Source organism: Vollenhovia emeryi, unplaced genomic scaffold (genome assembly GCF_000949405.1).
Source record: "Vollenhovia emeryi isolate VEMERY1.0 unplaced genomic scaffold, V.emery_V1.0 DF939139.1, whole genome shotgun sequence".
Classification (NCBI taxonomy): domain Eukaryota; kingdom Metazoa; phylum Arthropoda; class Insecta; order Hymenoptera; family Formicidae; genus Vollenhovia; species Vollenhovia emeryi.
Window position 1 is genome coordinate 1,453,904 of NW_011967227.1, and position 17,069 is coordinate 1,470,972.

At 35.5% G+C, this 17,069-nt stretch overlaps 3 protein-coding genes and 1 long non-coding RNA gene across 11 annotated transcripts; 1 reads left to right on the forward strand and 3 right to left on the reverse strand.

Moving 5' to 3' along the window:
* Positions 1-60: 60 nt before the first annotated feature.
* Positions 61-6,974, reverse strand: LOC105567269 (vacuolar protein sorting-associated protein 54). 2 transcript variants are annotated; one of them, XR_001009342.1, is made up of 14 exons: positions 6,571-6,974; positions 5,920-6,298; positions 5,718-5,814; positions 5,144-5,307; positions 4,751-4,950; positions 4,365-4,550; positions 4,128-4,254; positions 3,767-4,021; positions 3,016-3,435; positions 2,632-2,912; positions 2,345-2,562; positions 2,015-2,231; positions 1,629-1,946; positions 61-1,089 (listed from the first exon to the last, which is right to left on the reverse strand). XR_001009342.1 is itself a non-coding variant. In XM_012021992.1 (13 exons), exons 1-13 carry the CDS (start codon positions 6,666-6,668, stop codon positions 1,685-1,687), a joined length of 2,904 nt encoding a protein of 967 aa, XP_011877382.1. In that variant the 5' UTR covers positions 6,669-6,974; the 3' UTR covers positions 61-1,684. The 2 variants fall into 2 exon arrangements, 1 of the variants encoding a protein (XP_011877382.1); XM_012021992.1 differs by having other exon boundaries at positions 61-1,946.
* A 465-nt stretch (positions 6,975-7,439) lies between these two features.
* LOC105567272 (kelch-like protein 10) lies at positions 7,440-12,107 on the reverse strand. Its single transcript, XM_012021994.1, has 8 exons — positions 11,731-12,107; positions 11,198-11,513; positions 10,660-11,112; positions 10,158-10,327; positions 9,657-9,826; positions 9,133-9,291; positions 8,742-8,946; positions 7,440-8,517 (listed from the first exon to the last, which is right to left on the reverse strand). Exons 1-8 carry the CDS (start codon positions 11,955-11,957, stop codon positions 8,280-8,282), a joined length of 1,938 nt encoding a protein of 645 aa, XP_011877384.1. The 5' UTR covers positions 11,958-12,107; the 3' UTR covers positions 7,440-8,279.
* LOC105567271 lies at positions 8,433-11,332 on the forward strand. Its single transcript, XR_001009343.1, has 3 exons — positions 8,433-8,598; positions 11,002-11,164; positions 11,253-11,332. It is a non-coding gene; the product is annotated as an uncharacterized LOC105567271 (long non-coding RNA).
* Positions 12,108-12,956: 849 nt separating the features above from the next.
* Positions 12,957-16,167, reverse strand: LOC105567273 (mitochondrial basic amino acids transporter-like). Of its 7 annotated transcripts, none has more exons than XM_012021995.1 (5): positions 16,030-16,167; positions 15,646-15,823; positions 15,203-15,448; positions 14,573-14,700; positions 12,957-14,459 (listed from the first exon to the last, which is right to left on the reverse strand). In XM_012021995.1, the coding sequence occupies exons 3-5, from the start codon at positions 15,240-15,242 to the stop codon at positions 13,368-13,370; spliced, it is 1,260 nt and encodes a 419-aa protein (XP_011877385.1). In that variant the 5' UTR covers positions 15,243-15,448; positions 15,646-15,823; positions 16,030-16,167; the 3' UTR covers positions 12,957-13,367. The 7 variants fall into 7 exon arrangements, with proteins under 7 accessions (XP_011877385.1, XP_011877390.1, XP_011877387.1 ...); XM_012022000.1 differs by having other exon boundaries at positions 15,203-15,318; positions 16,030-16,157; XM_012021997.1 differs by having other exon boundaries at positions 15,203-15,423; positions 16,030-16,156.
* Between the last annotated feature and the right edge of the window lie 902 nt (positions 16,168-17,069).

A 17,069-nucleotide genomic window follows, 5' to 3' on the forward strand; every position in this document is an offset into this window, starting at 1 on the left:
TCATAAAACTTTTGATAGGCATTTTAGGATGTATATTTAAGTAAATAATATTACACTCTGTTTCCAGCTGCAATGATCTTAGTTTTTTTTTTATGTTAATGTTCAGAATACATTATGCACGATAGTACAAGATATAATAATTTACGTCTACATTAATCATTCTTCTGCGTAACGTTTCAACTATATGCGCGATGATCTAACGGAAGATCATCAGTCTTTGTAAAGAAATCTGTAAGGATGCCTTTGTAATGATCAGCTCTGAACACCTTCATTCAGTTTCGATTTCGATATAAAAAATGTTTTCAGAGCTTTATAATATGCTGACACGTCTCCACTGGATCACGACGCATAACGCGTAATTCACAAATTTATATATAAATTAATTCAATTATTCCTTTTTAATGTATCTTTGTTGCATACATTATGTACAACTTGGACTAGATAAAATCAGGAATGGAATGCATCCTACAAACCGTGATAAGATTCAACATTTTGTAAATTATTACACGTTAGCGCATAGTGCTTCTAAAATAACAGCCGAAACATTTTTATAATTAAAAAAACATTGTCTTCCATATATAATTAACGAACTATCAATTACACGCCAGGGTCGCATTATTATAAATTACGAAGTAAAAAGTACCATCACGAATTCTTTTTTCGCTACAAAACTTAAAAACGTTCCTTTGTTATAATTTCTCTTAGGCGCGGACCATACATTGCCACTTACATTTTTAATTAATTATAATCAATATGCTATTGATGAGAGATTTACATAATAGATACATAGTTAATTGAAACAGTCGTCATTTTTTAGTTTAATTTAAATGTACATTGCATATCATACAATTTGGTTAATTCTGATCACTGATATGAAACCTTTATCATGAAAAACGACTTTTAAAGAAACATATAATTTTAAATATATAAATTGCGCACACAGTAAATGCAGCATTATACAAAAACCTCTTGAGTTGTTACGTTTGGTCCTGTTATAATATCATAACTGAAGCGTCTGCAAAATGTAACGTTAAATTACAAAGAAATGGATGCTGTTTCCTCTCTGCAACAGTTTCGTTTATACTTGCTCTGAAAAATAATATTCTAAAAATTTCTATAAATATATTTATGATAGTGTGTCTGTGTGTGTGGTGTATATGTGTATGTGTGTGTCTACTATGACATACACACACTCTACAGCAATTTTGTTTGAACACTATGGTCATTAAAAATACTTTGAGGTGAAGATAAACATATTATGGTATAGATTACTTAATGCATCTATGAAACTATAGTTTTAAATGTGATCAATCATTAAAAAAACTAATGTTATTTTGGACCAATGCAAAATCAGCGATTATTAAGGTTTGTTAAATTCTTTCTTTGATACTTAATTTTGTAGAAACGTCTCGCTTATTGTTCCTCCTCGCATCAAATCAACACAATTATGCCAAGATTTATTAATAATTTATGAATAAATATTTAAAGTGCTCACAATGCTGAAAATTCGCTGCAAGTAATATTCTTCTCACAAAATTCATGAAATAATCGATGAACACTGTTATCATGTGTTTTAGCTACAACGAGTAATACAAAGGAAGACAAATGCACAGATTCTTTTTAGTCACCTCTTTCTATAATATTTCATTGCTTCTATAATGCAGTATATCACGCGCTCTGCATGTTATCTAGTCCATATGTCACTCATCCAATTGTCATTTAACTCTTCGCTCGGCAGAACTTTTAGTTTCCTTAAGGCTTCAAGATAAAACGTAAGTTCCGACGTGACCACGCCGTGTTGCGGGCCACCATTGTTCACTATATTCATTTTAACCAGTTGCTCTCTAAGCTTCTCCTTAAATGATGAATTTACTGTACGATAAAGAGATTGCACTTCGACGGTAGGCAAAATTCCAGAAACAGCTTCGTGAAGCTTCATTAGATAACTGTAAATAAAAATGCGATTTTAAAAGACGGTGATATTAGAAATCATAATCGGTATTGCAGCACTCACCTAGAAATATTTCTGAAAGATTTAGATGGCACCGGGGGTCTTGCCGTCCACATGGATATTTGTCCGCCTAACAAATTGTCTACTATAGTCAGGATTTTCCCTTCAATTTCACGAACATGCGCGCGAATATCTCTTTCGACACTGTCTAATAAAGCTACTCCTCCACTGATACCAGATGTGCCAACGAGCCCTCGGCTTGGATTTTGTTCCGTGAGTGCTGAGCATTACAGGGCGTATAGAATATTGAGCAAATCTTTATATATTTTACGTTGTCGCTAAACTTGACATACTTTTTTCTATTTAATATACAGATTTGGCATGTGAAATTACCTTGAAAGTGCGCCTTGACAAAGGGCATAAACCACAGTATAAGTTTAAGACTTCGCGCCGCCAACACGAGGATCGTACTTGTGATGGTTTTCAAGCCCGCAACCTGCATTGCGCCCGCACCCAGAACTAGTTGACAACATCGGGAATTATAATGTCTTAATAATTCGGCTAGTTGTCTCCCAATTGTTCCAGACAAGGCAACTAATTCACTACCAGTCCTAAAAAGTAACCATGTGTTATATTACGCAAAGCTTATGAACAACGCTTCGTATATAATCTGACTTTACCTGCAGTATTCGTGTATCATCTGTATAAGCATCAGAGCAGTTCCAACAACGGCAAATTTCTCATCGCCAACCATGATAAAATTTTCCACGCTCTCATTCTTTATATCGTCCTCGCACGTGGGTACTTTAAGCGGAAAACACTTCTTTTCATTTACATACGATACTAATGATTGAAACTCTAACGGTACGTCAGCTTGTTTCCACCTTTCAGATTCCAATAGTAACGTCAACTTAGTTTTGCGTTCATTATGAAAGCGCTGTACAAATTTACTTGCTTGCGCCTATAAAAAAGACATCACAAGTTATATACTGGATAGACAAGTCGTTCCATCTAACAATGAAGAAATCAATTTTACTTAAATGATTTAAACGAATGGCAATCACCTTAAATGCCGATCGCAATCCGGTACACTGTTTGCCGCAAAGTTTCTCGCAAGCGTGCGTGAATTCTTCGACCATGTTAGCTAATTGGCAGACTTGAGCGGTCGTTGCTCTCTCACTCAGCCAAGAACTCTTATCCGTTTGACATTCTTTATCTTCTAATTTATTCAGTGAAACATCAGCAATTATCTTGTCCTTATCGTTATGGAATTTATCCTTTTCATTCGTTCCAGCTGAAAGCAGGTTCCCCATTCGCTCGTGGCAATAATCGCATACAGAGGTGATCATGTCACCGAGTTTAGTAATCACTCGCGAATGCTCTTCTCGGGTCAATAATTGATCAGGTACTGATTCGTCAAACGAGCCGTCGCATAAACGTCCCGCTGATAAGTCCGCAGTGTCTCTCATTACATCATGAACTGCCTAATAAGGGTATTTTATTATTATACGTACGAGTATAATGCATAAAATGTATAGAATGTCTATATCTACCAAGTGTTCCACAATTCAAAAACAAATAACAATTGTTATAATCTCGAAATATTAATAAGTGGAAGTACTTTAAAAACAAAATGGAAGAGACTCTGTTTTTGTAATAAATTTTTAAAACTTTAACATTAACTTTGCTGCCCAGTTACGAAGATTTTTAAGATTTTTAATATAAAAAATATAAGAATCTGCATTAAATAGCATTAAGCAAAAGGTGATAAAGAAGAATACATATGGAATGTATCGTTTACTCAATATTATATACCTTAACTCGTAATAGAAGAAATGTGAAAGACTGTATAGTGTTGTGGAGCAAAGTTAATCTTTCTGTCAATGAGAGACCTCCAACTTCGAGGGCTGCCGCTTGCTGATCGCTACAACAATCGCTCGCCGCCAGAGCCTCTATCACACGTTGCTTCGTTAAGGCTCTTACAGTGGTCACAGCTTCCTCTTTGTACGTGTCCACAAATTGAAAATGCTTCTGACGTAGTAGACCAGAAATGATGGAGACCAGTTTATCCTGTTCGTTGAGGACGTACAAATAATCTCACTGAGAAGAGATGTACGGAGGTTTGTTCGCTACAGACTAGGGATACAATGCGATACGACATTGTGTGCGTACTTACGCCGTCCAAGACGGTATTCTCGTCACTTAACGGCCTATTGAGATCCGCAGTTGCGTATCTCTGAAACTCGGTCGACAGCATCTTGTCCACAAGCTTCTCCATCTCAGTCAGTTGGGAACTTAAATGTCTGAGCAATGTAAACGTATGGATAATTGTAAAAGCTTTAATAACATTTTTAATAGAACTTGCAAACGAATAATAAATTGTGAAAATAAGTTTTTCAGAATTTATATTTACCTAAAGCTATGTATTCCGTTAAGTTCCTGCAAGAGAATTTCTTGCGTCGTAGAAATAAGGTCTAATGCCGCAACATAATCTGGCGTGGACAACAACAATTGTATCATGGGTTGACTTTGATGTACGGTTGCCATAAGTTTCAACTTTTCTTGAACCAGTAATCTGTTAGACCTAGCGCGCTCCAAGCTAAATAAGAAGAGCAAATCTCAAAATTTATAAATTTATAAAATTAAATATACAGAAAAGTCCTTTATTATGAGATAGGTTTCTAATATGAGATAGCAGATTTTTAACACCCAAATTCAATCACAAATCTCTTTTTGCAACAATTACACAAATCGATTGACGTGTCATTCCTTGCTGGGGTGTGTCGTGTACAAACTTACCGTAAAATTTCTAAAGAGTCCTTGACTAGATGCTTATCGACTTGATGAATATTTTTCCTAAGCGCTTTTAAAACCGTTATAGTTTGAGTTAGTTGTTCCATAAGCACATCATGAGATGTCATTGCGTGGAAAAAGGCTTGAGATTTCGATGCGACTTGCTCTGCTATTCGAACTTCCACAACGTCCAGGTAGTGACTCAGCTGTAACAATGTATTTTGCATAATTTAGCAACAAATAGTGAAATCTCGGGAATTAATTTTATCTACCTTCCTGCGTCATATCATTATTTTTACAGTATAACAAACATTTAGATCTAAAGATATAATGTTACTAGCAAGATTTGTACGCCCATGCGCGTTTACTCTTTCATTTTTTTTTCGTTTATAATCATACCTTCTCTTGCATTTGCTTCACGTGCATAACAATATTACAGTCTTCAGTTAAGAGACCGTCTTTCGCAAACGGAAACACAGCGTCAAAGTTATCTTTGTGTGAAAGATCTAAGTTTGGGACTAAAAAGATCTTTGGAATATTAGCTAAATCAAACGGCAGTCGATCTGAAACAAAAAAAACATATTACGGTTTTTAATGGCGGAAAAATGATATTATCTTTTATAACTCAAAGCAGATTTTAAAAATTCACCTGTAAAGTTATATAGCTAATACTATGTTAATCAAAATGAAACATAAACTTATAGAAAAATTAATTAAACTTGTGTATGAATGTGTAACAAATTAGAATTTTAAATTAAATTGAAGTAGGTTTTAAGCTGATAAATGAAGATAAATTAATTCATTAATTATTAAAGCAAGTGTCCTTAAAAAATAACATGTGACGCACATGAAATAGAATTTAAACTAACTTTTCACAGAGGCAGAGTCTTCTTTCATATTTATTTTAAGATGTATTTCTCTCATTAAATTTTATTCTACAGTATCTTTATAATATAAATATAGAGAATCTTACCCAATGACTTCACCTTTCTAAGGTTAGGAAAATTTTGAAGCAATTCGTTTGGAGTAGTTGGCCTGTTGATATTCATACGCGAGTGCTTCCGATATCTCTGGAAGAAGAAAATGGAAAAATACAGTTCCCTGCTAAATTTATAAGAATAACTTATCGAAAATAATATTTATTAAGAAAAATTGTGCTTTAAACAAATAATTACCCTCGCGATTTTTTTCAAATACATTTCGAAATGTTGCATCGTAACCTCAGGAAGATACGGACTCTTCGGAATGTCCACTTTCTCCACGAATCCATCTCCCCAGGTGCGAGTTAGAAAGTTACTTTGTTTCCCTTTAAACGGATCGTTCAGGACAGCAGGTAGATTTTGGGCAGCGGAATAGACGGTCCACGATGAGCCCGCCTCGGATAACTGGCCATTGCTTTTTCGCTGCTGTTGCATAACTGCGTGCTTCGTGGCGTGCGCTATATAATCCTTGTCGGAAACACCTTCCACGGGAAGACTGGTGCATACTCCATTATATCCATAGAGACACACGAAAGATCCGCCTTCTCTGGAGCAATGCTGATCCCTCAAGTGCCTGAAACAAATTGTAAAGTAATGCACATCCCATGGTACATTCGTAAAAGCAATATACTTATAAAGTTAGCACGCGTCATCTAAAGTGCTTCCACTATGTCGCTTTTCTAAAGCAATTATATATCATTATCGATAGCACATAAACGTTTGCGTCGCCTCGGATTAACGTCCCCAAACCGCCGGCAGAATTGTTTAAAAAAAATGCTGTCTCGAAACGAATCGTTGAACGAAACGGGGCGACGTAACTGATCGACTTTAAGCAGATGGACCCACCTAACGAAGTCTTGAACCTGCTTGAACGTCTGATTAGCGCAATGTTCGCATAACAAAATCGTGGGCACCGAGTCGGACCCCCTCGCGACTTTCGCCATTGCCCCCCGTGTCGCCTCAGCTCACCATCGCGCGGCGTCGACGGACGCGTTTCGGAGCACTGTCTCGCCGTCCGGAGTACTCCGGAGCCCGTCTTTAAACGCGCGACCACTCGGCGATTACACGTCTCCGCTTTACAAATACACACGTTTTACGTCACGGTGGCCAACTCAGAAACGAGACAGCCGGCGTGGCGAAGGTTACTAACTGCTCTCCCGCACATGATCCCCGCCGCTAGATGGAATTTTTATTTATTTATAAATGGTGCGTGTGCCTTTGAAGTATGTCAGCGCGTCATCCACTTCGATGTGGCGCGCACATTTGATGACTCATAATTCACGTTTCGCAGTGCGAGTGACTTCTGTTAATTACTCGCTGTGAGAGAGCACGCGTCACCAGTGTCACCAGGCGATCACGCGCAGACTGAATTGGTCTCTGGTTAGTCAGAATGAACCTGAAACCTTAGGCCATCGGGTAAATTTTATTTTTGGATTCGCTTCCTCAGAGGGCGTGTTTGCAGATCAAACAACTTGCCGCCGACACTTGCCAGTCTACGTTACTTCGATTTTCCCTGCCTACAGGTAGTTACAAAAGATACGGCTATTATTTGAGACACTCTGTAGGCTCTGTAGATAACTTAAAATTTTACTTACAATTTCTTTTAATGAGATAAGGAAATATTGCCATCTTAATTTAGTAAGATTAATATACAGCACTTAAAGAGAATTGCACAAATTAAATGTGTTATAAATAAGTGTAAACAACACTTTTATACAGATTGTTGCAATTTTATTTTCTGTTACGAATGGCATTGCTGCACGCAATCGCTTATACAATTTCGTACTCCGGAAACGCCAAATAAACGTCTCTTGTGCGAGTGATTTCTCACGTTTGTCACGAAATTATCTTATAAAATTCTGTTTTTATTTTCCTTATTTTTTGGTCATTTGTTTTATTTGCACTTTTATATGCGTACAATGTAATTATTTTAATTTACGCTGCCATTCTCAGCATTATTGTTGCAATAATTCAATCAATATTTAATCATTACTCTTGGAAATGAAAAAAGAATTAAGTTAATTTAATCATTTGAGATAGCATGTATAAATATCGCAAAAAGTTTCGATAGAAATATCTGCAGTATCAAAAAAGATTTAACAAAGATGAGTAAAGGGTAGTCTGAAAATTATATAATAAATATAATAAAATATTCTCTTCGTGAGTATAAAAATAATCATTGGCAAATATATAAACAGCTATCTCTTTGCCACTGACAATTGATCAGTTGGCTCTCATTTTTCTGATTATCATCTTGTACTACGTCTGTAACAATTGCTATAAAATTGCAAATCAATTACATGAAACAAATGTTACACTCTCTAAAAGTCAATCAGTAAATTATCACTGAAAACAGTGAACAGTCACTGATTTGCTGTTACAAGTATACCACTGAAAATCGCAGTGGTATACTTGTAACTGTAAATTAGTGACTATTCCCTGTCTTCAATAATAATTCACTGATTGTTTTTTAGCAAGCACGGCTGGTTTACATAATAATGGTTTTTGGTTTTAGTGTTGCCAATTATTATCATCATCACTTTTGCTAATTGTTATTAGTATGGTAGAGGTGGTGGTGTCGGTACGATTTGACCGAGTTGCGAAGTCTGCCTCATCTGCTGCTGCTCCTGCTGCTGTTGACTTCGACGTACTTCGTGAGCCAGTAACTTCTGGCGCTTTTCTTCCATCAAGAGCTCACGATGCTTGTGAATATAATCGTACACATTCGGAAGACCCATAATCACGCAGGCCGACAGTGCTGATCTGCATATGTTCGTGTCTGTCGCCTCGTACCTACGTTTAGAATTGTGGGAATTAACATCATAAGAATCATAAGTACAACGAACGCTTGGAAGATAAAACTGTTGTCAAACTGTGAGTTTTATTACATTTTGTTACTTCCACAAACGTTACGTTACTTCCACAAAAATTTACAACTATTTTTAGCATTAATTATATTGTCCTTTCTTATTGATTGTATAATCCAACGAAAAAGATTGACATCAGGGATTAATTACCACTCGTTTGTTTTCTCGTCGTAACATTCCACCTGGTACGTTGTGGTAACGCCATTAAAACCGCCGATAGCAAAGATCATGTCGTCAATAACTTCGATGCCAAAGTTGCTACGTGGATTATACATATCGGGAATATGGCTCCAGCTGTTCGTAGAAGGTTTATACTTTTCTCCACTGCACATTCTCGATATTCCATTGAAACCCCCTTTATGAACAAAGTCATTGATTTCTTACAATTAGTAATAGTAACATTGTAAAATAAATATATATATATATATAGTTAATATAATAGTTTTGCATGAGAAAAAGAGTATTTTTTAAATTAGCTTTCTCGTGTATATAAACATGCTTATGCGTAAGTAAATTGAACTTTTGTAACATGTCTTAGTACCAATAACATAAACACAGCCATGATAAGATATGCACGACACACCGCTCCTGCGTGACCTCATTGCTGTTATCATTGTCCACTGGTTGGTGTTTGGATCATATACCTCGGCCGTATTCAGACAATCATGTCCATCGAAACCGCCCGTAATGTATATTTTATCTACAATGCACATAGGAAAATTACCAACAAGCAATGTATCTTTATTGCATTATCAACTAAGGATTATAGATTCGTTATTTTTATGCAAAATTATAAGAATTTATAATTTATATATTCGTGCTCATTTTTTCTCAGTAAATAACGTTATTACAATATTCTTGTTCTTTTTTAATATATATTTGAAAACTTCTTGCATCTATATTTATTGTACAGGAATTATATATTTTTTAAAAAATTTATTTATATAATTTACTTACAAAATGCTTGACATCCATCTACGTTTAATGGAGAAGTTGATTATATTACAATGGATACTGTTAAATAAAACAAACATCAGAGTATATTTATGAAGCATTAAGTGGTACCGTTTAATGTCGTTGCACTCGCGTCAGATCTCTGCACGTTCATCGATGTAATGAGAGACCATTGATTTGTCTTGTAATTATAACATTCCGCCGTTTTTTGACGATGATATCCATCGAATCCACCCATTGCGTAAATAAGATCGTTTAAAACTGCCACGCTAACATAACATCTGCGACAAATGAAATAATTCTGATGCGAGCTTTCATTGCTGGCGATTCTATCAAGGAGCTAGTCACTGAACTTTGGTTTGTATTTGTACAATGTACGCAATATTTTTTATGTCTTTTATAATTTTTTAAATAATTTTCTTCAGAATATTGTACGTACCTTATTATTATAACTATATAATTACAACATATGTACATATATTGAAACATAACTATGAATATGTATCTAAATATTTGTTGTGTTTGCATATTGCACTATTTCTTAACCGTTTTAAAATTGAAATTAATCTAAATCGCAGGACTAGCGACTAGCCCCTTTGAAATATATTCGACCTTCTAACGTTCATGGGAGCAACCTCTCGCCACACCTTGGTCACCGCGTTGAAACAACGGCAGCTGTTGAAATAATCGACTCCGTCAAATCCCCCAATGACGTAAATATCGAAACCAATCACCGTAAGTCCATGATAAGCTCGCGGACCAGCCCGATCTGTTTCCTCGATCTAAAAGACTCAAGATTTCACACAAATAAATTGTTAAAACTTTCTTGAAATAAAATGGTCTTTCTCTCCAATTTTAGTATTAGCGGTTCGAGAGTAATGAATGCTAGTTCCAGTCACGTGATTGATTTCTTTTTTTTTACGAACTAAATGGGTGACAATCGACAAGAAATGTATCAGTGAACAATACGTTCACTGATACATTCCATTTTTATACCATGTTTTTCTATTGTTATTTACACATGTGACATAATAAAAAAATTTAATCTTGCAATGCTATATCCAAAGTTTATTGAGATTGCATTTAAGAATCTGTAATGTGTGTCTGATACTACCGGAATCCATCGATCTGCTCTTGTATCGTATGTCTCGATATAACTTGTCGGAGAGCCACCGGACCATCCACCAATAGCGAACAGAATCTCATGCGGGACTCGAGGTCGTGCGATTTCCGGCGTTGGTACTTCTCCATCTTTCTGAGTAATCATTTCTAAATCGTACAAGAATTTCAGAGTTTCGATGATAATCGGCCTGCATGCATCATTGCCCACGACATAAGGGTGATCCTTGACATTCTCCAAAAAAAACTGCGTGTCTAAGAGACCGAGTCTGATGTTTTTCATCAGGTCGACGATGTAGTCTTTTCTAGATTCCGGATCGTGATTTATCCATTTCAGGACCAACTCCCAAACTGTCTGCTCGCTTTTAACATTTAGTTCATCAGCGCCAACTAATGGCTTCAGTTCTTCGATAGGTAAATGTAAAATTTCTTCGCTTCTCTGCGATACCTTATGTAAATCAAGAGGAATGGGAGATTAGATTGTGTGAAGGAATAACGACGTAAGTATAAGTGAATTATTATGCTAATCGCACCTCGACAAAGTGTCCGACAATAAAGCGGTAAGCGTCATTTTCTAGTTTCTTGCAGAAATGTTGACGGGCGAATCTCATCACTCCAATGCAATTTTCCGGCGCTAAATTATCTCTTAAATAATCACAGCACAGATCAAGCACACCTACAATGCTTAAGTAATCCGCCGTGGCCAGCAATTCACATACGTTTTCACGATTTACATCAATGGAACGTAAATATGCATATTCCAACAGGAGATTCATCATCGGACTTGTCACGCCTGGCAGAAGAACATCGGTTTTCTCACGAGAGTGCAATGTAGTTGTAAATAATGCCCTGTGAAATTAATTAAACGACAGAAAAGTCGTTACATTTATTTAATAACTTTATCACAAAAGAAATTGAAATAAGAAATGTGAGTAAGAAAACAATTAAATTGTTATTCTTATTTTTATCAGGACTAATTATTTTACTATCGTTAATTAATCATTTTATGCAGGCTAAATTTATGAAATTTAATGTTCCGGAGCGAATACATCGAGTAAAATTAAACCTGAAATAAGTACTGCATGCTGAAAGTATAGCTCGGTGAATCGGAAAGACACCACCATCTTCCAATCTCAATATTGCGTCGCAAAGCAGATTATTCTGTCGAAAATCATAGAGCGATTGCATCGCTTGTGTGCTCATACAACGACCGCCACTTTCAGCTATCAAACGTTGATTATTTGCATTATGCTTTTCGTTCTTTTTGGTACTGGTAGTTGGCTCTGCATCCATATCAAAATTTGAATAATTGAGGACTTTAGTTCCCTCGACGATACGACGAATTACAACATTTAAATGGTTTAATTAAATTAACTGATTTCTTTAACAGGAACCTATAAAAAATCAGCTAGTAAGTTTAATTCTAACAAATGTATTACAATATTGTAAAAGACTAAAAGAAATTATTCAAAAGTATTATTATAATATTGAAATTATTTTATTAATAATTTAATATTAGACTAATGTTGCATTACAATAACATAATAATATAGAAAGATATAGTATCTTAATAAATTATTAATAAATTACTTTCAATTGTGTTGGTTAAGTATATACAATACTATAAATGTATGCAAATATATTTAAACCATTTTTTTTAATTTACCAACATTAAATCGCTATTTTTACAAGTTATATGTCCCATATTTATTAATTTAGCTTATACTTACTCAGTAAAAATAATATTTTGCTGAAAATTTAGAGCGGTCGCGCGGGAGGTTAACTAATCGTATCAATCTGGGTGTAGGTTTGATGTCTATAATTAACAACTTGATAATTTTTCGATTTGGTATGAAAACCGAATTGGCGGTTAGAATAAAATTCTCTTCGCGATCAGTTACTGAGAATGGTTAGCAATGGCTGAAACGTGCTGCCGTGTGGATTCATATGTGTGCGCTGGAATTTGGAATGTGTCAAAATTTTGACACGTGGGCAGGGAAGGATTGAAGACCGTAGATCCGTAGACGGAAGAACTGCAGGAGAGAGTGAAGGGAGGATGAAATCAGTGAGGGAATTGTAAGAGAGATACAAACTATTTTGTATGATTTTAAAAGCGAATAAATGTCGCGTCTGGCTATGACATGTGGTCTTACATGTCCGCCAATCAATCAAAGACTACTGCTTGACAAAAGAGATCCTTCTGTTCCTGCTTCATAGCGAGCTTGGCACAAGTATTAAATGTGTTAATTCAATTTAAGAATATAGGTAAATATTTTAATAAATTATAGAAAATAAGGCATATCAGTTTTAATGTGTCGATTAAATCAAACAGCTATAATAAAACAGCAGAATGAGTATTAAAACATATTCTTTCCATTATAAATCTCATTATAAGCGTCTACTTTCCCAGTGCATCAAATATACAACATACGCATTAAAATTTATAGTCATTTTTCTGCTTATTTCGATTGTTGAATTAAAAATATATATTTTCCTAATGTATTTACTTTAATCCAACTTCACATCTCTTGATGTAAGAAAACATTTCTCAGCTAAACTATTCATCCATTTTCTATATGCTTGCATTGCTTGTGATATGTACATTCGTCGTTTATTGAATTAATTATTATCTAAATAAATGTTCCATTTTTTACATTGTATTACATTAAAAATAGACGTTATGTCCTCAACTATATAATAGCGTCAAGTATTATCCAGGTTTGAGACACCAAGAACGCGTTGCAACTTACAAGTACACGTGTCTATAGCCATCTTAACGTTGCTACAGTCTTTCTTTTCATCAATGTGTCCATCCTCCTCAACTCCTTCGTCGTTTCTCGATTTTCTTTTTCTCTCCTCCCAACTTTCGGATGCATTCTCCTGCTTCAGCGCGTCGTGCTTGCAACCCGATCTTCTGCAACTATGAAACTGACAGACGGTGTTATCTAGCATCAACCTGCTAATAGATAACATGGACCCGACGGAGTATGGCGGCGTAACAAAACCGTTACTTCTCGAAATCCCATCAAACGACACGTTCCACTTATGAACAAAGGATTCATATCTTTTCGCCGTACGGTTTTTCGTCTGCGTCGGCGTTCTCGACACGATATCCTCCGTCTTCGGTGCCTCATTTGACTGTTCACCGAATAATCGGAACGTCCAAGTGACCACGGCAAAAGTCGCCGCGTTCGTCGGAAACGCTCGTAGGATCGTCGAATTCAAGCCCCGGTATAAGCAACTGTATCCTTCGGCGCGTACAGACTTCTTGAGACAATCAAAAGCGCCCGAGTAACGATTGCTACTCTCCGCTTGTATGCGCGACTTGATGACATCGATAGGGTAAGAAATCACCCAGGAAGCTGTACCGGCGAGTCCCCCGGCCAACAGCATGTGAAGTGTCGAAATCGGTTGATTCGAAGACGTCTTGGTCAGCATCTCGTAGGTCACGAAGTACACGCCGTAACTCGGTCCTTCCCTGAGGAACGTAATGCCTAGGCCCTTGAAGACGCCACGATGACCTTCATGCTTGTAAATGCTCCTCAAGCACTCCATTGGCCCTCGAAAGTTACTTTGGCCCGTAGACTGCAATTGCAGGCGTGTTTTTGCTAACTCGATCGGACTTGAGACAGGAGTTTGAGCTATCCCGGCAGATGCACCGGCCAGGAAATACGATGACAATCGGTCCGGTTCGGACAGGTTCCGCTGAGTATACCCGTAAACGCCGAAGACAATGGAATTCACCACAGCCACCCCTGCGATTGGTGAAGTCATACCCTTATAGAGGCCGTTCACCTGTACGAAAATACATGTGAATAGCAATATTAGATTTCGTCAGCTAATACGAAAGCGACTAAATTTCAGGTGTAATTTATTGTTTCGACACAATCACATAATCTTTTTAATACCGATTCTTTTGCGAGTAAGGTACGCAAGCAATCAAAGGTGCCTCGATATTTTGGATTACGGCAATCCTGAGTCTGCATGTGAACCTTAACCGTATCCAGAGGATATCCCACCATAATACCGGCACATCCTAAAATTCATCAAATAAACTTGTATTGAGACATATAGTCAGTTTATAAACATTAATACGATTTAATGTATTTCAGATTTACGTAAAACTTATATAACGAAAGTATTAGAAAAAAATTAGGTGCGATTTGGCAACAGATTTTTATTTAATAGCCCAAGCCAAAGCGTAAACGAAATATTAGCGAAATTGTTACTTGCGTAAGTTTGATAAAACAAGAAATCGAAATTGTTTGTTTCTAAATGTGTTATTCTTGATCTGTGATAACGAAATCATACGATAAAATAATTTTTATTTTTATTGTCATTTAAACGAGTCAAGTACACATGTCATAAAAGCGATTGATAATTTTAACTTCCACTAACTTGATTGTAGCTTTTTATCAAACAAACAACGAATTTCGCAACGGTATATAATTTTGCAGCTAATAATATACTCTTTAAGTGTTTTGGTATGATGTAAATTATATGAAAACAGTTGAAGGAAAACATAATTAAAAGCTTACCCCCCAAACATCCAGCAAAGAAATCAAGCGAGGAAGCCATGTTTGCCCTGTATTATCTGCAATGACCTTCCACTTGCAATATCGTCTTCTGGAAGGTTCGTCTTCGAATCTTGTTCCTTTCAAGTGTGCATCGAAAGTTGTGTAAGTCGCAGATCGGTTAATTATAGCGGCGAATAAATTCGAATCCATGAAAGCTTGATAACTGATTCCTTTAAATTAAACTTTAAACAAAACATTCGCTTATTCCTGGAAAGCAATTAATTACCAATAAGTACATTTAAGACCAGCTAAAATGAATTTATTTTAAATATCGTTTTCTAATTTACTTCCTGATTACTTTTAAAATTTGTGGCATAAATATTACTAAATATTATTAAATATTATTGTATTTCTAAATATATTAATTATTATTAAATGATTTGTAAAAGTAAAAGTAAAATTACCATAAATTTCTAATGAATTCGACAGTATTGAACGTATTTAATATCCTTTCTTCCTTCTTATATTTCTGCTATCGATTTAAAGTGAGATTTAAATTTGTTCTAAATGAAACGTATCCATTTTATAACATATATTAGAATACATATGCGACTGTTCAGTACAGACATCAAAAAGGAAACCCTAGGAGAACAATAAAACAGAATAGTTGCAACAATTTTAATTAATAATTGATTGTTTTAAATAGTACTACTCTTCACCTTTCTAAAGCTGTATTTAACTTTTGTCGGACAGTAATGAAAACTTCACTTATCAGACAATGCCGGGGGAGGAGGGAGGGGGGAGGGGGATAAATTCTCACGCTTATCACTCTTTCGTTTGTCTCTTACCTAAAATCACATGTACACAACGTCTAAACGTAAATAATCGTTCCGCGTGCTTCCTTCATCGAATCTTCTTTCTCACTGAAACCGGTATTTCTTCCAGCTTCTTCATGGTACAGATTACTGCTCGAATTATCAAACCACTGACATGCCCACACACACACATCGTTGTAACAGTGTGCTAAATATTGCTGAAAAAATATGTTAGCAACATTTATACATACTCCTTAGGCTACCATCGTGACCGAGCAATTCATGGGTCAAACATTTCACGATAAGATTGATCGAGTCTCAATAATGATCAGAATACATGTATTTCATTTTATATTGGCACCATTTGTGCATACTGCAAGTGTTTACGTGATTATTGCGACCGTAATACGATAGATAGTAACGCGAGTTATTTTGGTCATCGCAAAGATAAAACAAGGAATAAAACAAGGAAGAGTAATACACCTAGATCAAGATGATGTAGTATACGGCCTAAGATAACAATTATCATATTGAGATTAATTCATTTAATTAACTTTTGTTTTTCAATTTGTAGAAAAATATAACAAATAAAAATATAAAGCATATTTATAAAGTACATACATACATTATGAAATACATTTCAAGGAGCTAATATTAATCTTTTATGATAAAGAATAATAAGTATCTAGTAAAGAAATAAATATTTTTAAAAATGCATTTTGCAAAAATACTGCAATTAAGCAAGATAGCTAATAACAAAATCATTAACGTCATTTCTGTGTAAAACGATATGACAGTATAAATTTTTCTTCATAATTATGGCATTATTTCTACTACGTTATATTTCTGTTTTGCGTCTAATTTTGCTATCGTATAATAGAATACGTCGTAGAAGATTACATTACTCTTCCTTTCGCACAGTTTTAAAAGAAACCTTATCGTAGTATGTGGTTATCGCGTAGGCGTTAAATAACTTAAGACTTAATAATAAATAATAAGTCGAAATAGACGCGTAAACAACATCTTAACTAATATATGTTATTGCGAACAATATTACCTACAGCCCCAGTGGT

Bases quoted from the DNA above. Each gene is read 5' to 3' on its own strand.
- LOC105567269 (XM_012021992.1), bottom strand. From the start codon at position 6,668: ATGGCGAAAGTCGCGAGGGGGTCCGACTCGGTGCCCACGATTTTGTTA. The intron at 4,551-4,750 runs GTAAGTTTGTAC...CTTCTTATTTAG, and splicing joins GACTCTTTAGAAATTTTACG to CTTGGAGCGCGCTAGGTCTA. The intron at 4,255-4,364 runs GTAAATATAAAT...TACATTGCTCAG, and splicing joins AACGGAATACATAGCTTTAG to ACATTTAAGTTCCCAACTGA.
- LOC105567272 (XM_012021994.1), bottom strand. From the start codon at position 11,957: ATGGATGCAGAGCCAACTACCAGTACCAAAAAGAACGAAAAGCATAAT. The intron at 9,827-10,157 runs GTCGAATATATT...CATTTGTCGCAG, and splicing joins GCTCCCATGAACGTTAGAAG to ATGTTATGTTAGCGTGGCAG. The intron at 8,947-9,132 runs GTACTAAGACAT...TTGTTCATAAAG, and splicing joins TGGCTGTGTTTATGTTATTG to GGGGTTTCAATGGAATATCG.
- LOC105567273 (XM_012021995.1), bottom strand. From the start codon at position 15,242: ATGGCTTCCTCGCTTGATTTCTTTGCTGGATGTTTGGGGG. The intron at 14,701-15,202 runs GTAAGCTTTTAA...GATGAATTTTAG, and splicing joins CTTTGCTGGATGTTTGGGGG to GATGTGCCGGTATTATGGTG. The intron at 14,460-14,572 runs GTATTAAAAAGA...ATTTTCGTACAG, and splicing joins CCTTACTCGCAAAAGAATCG to GTGAACGGCCTCTATAAGGG.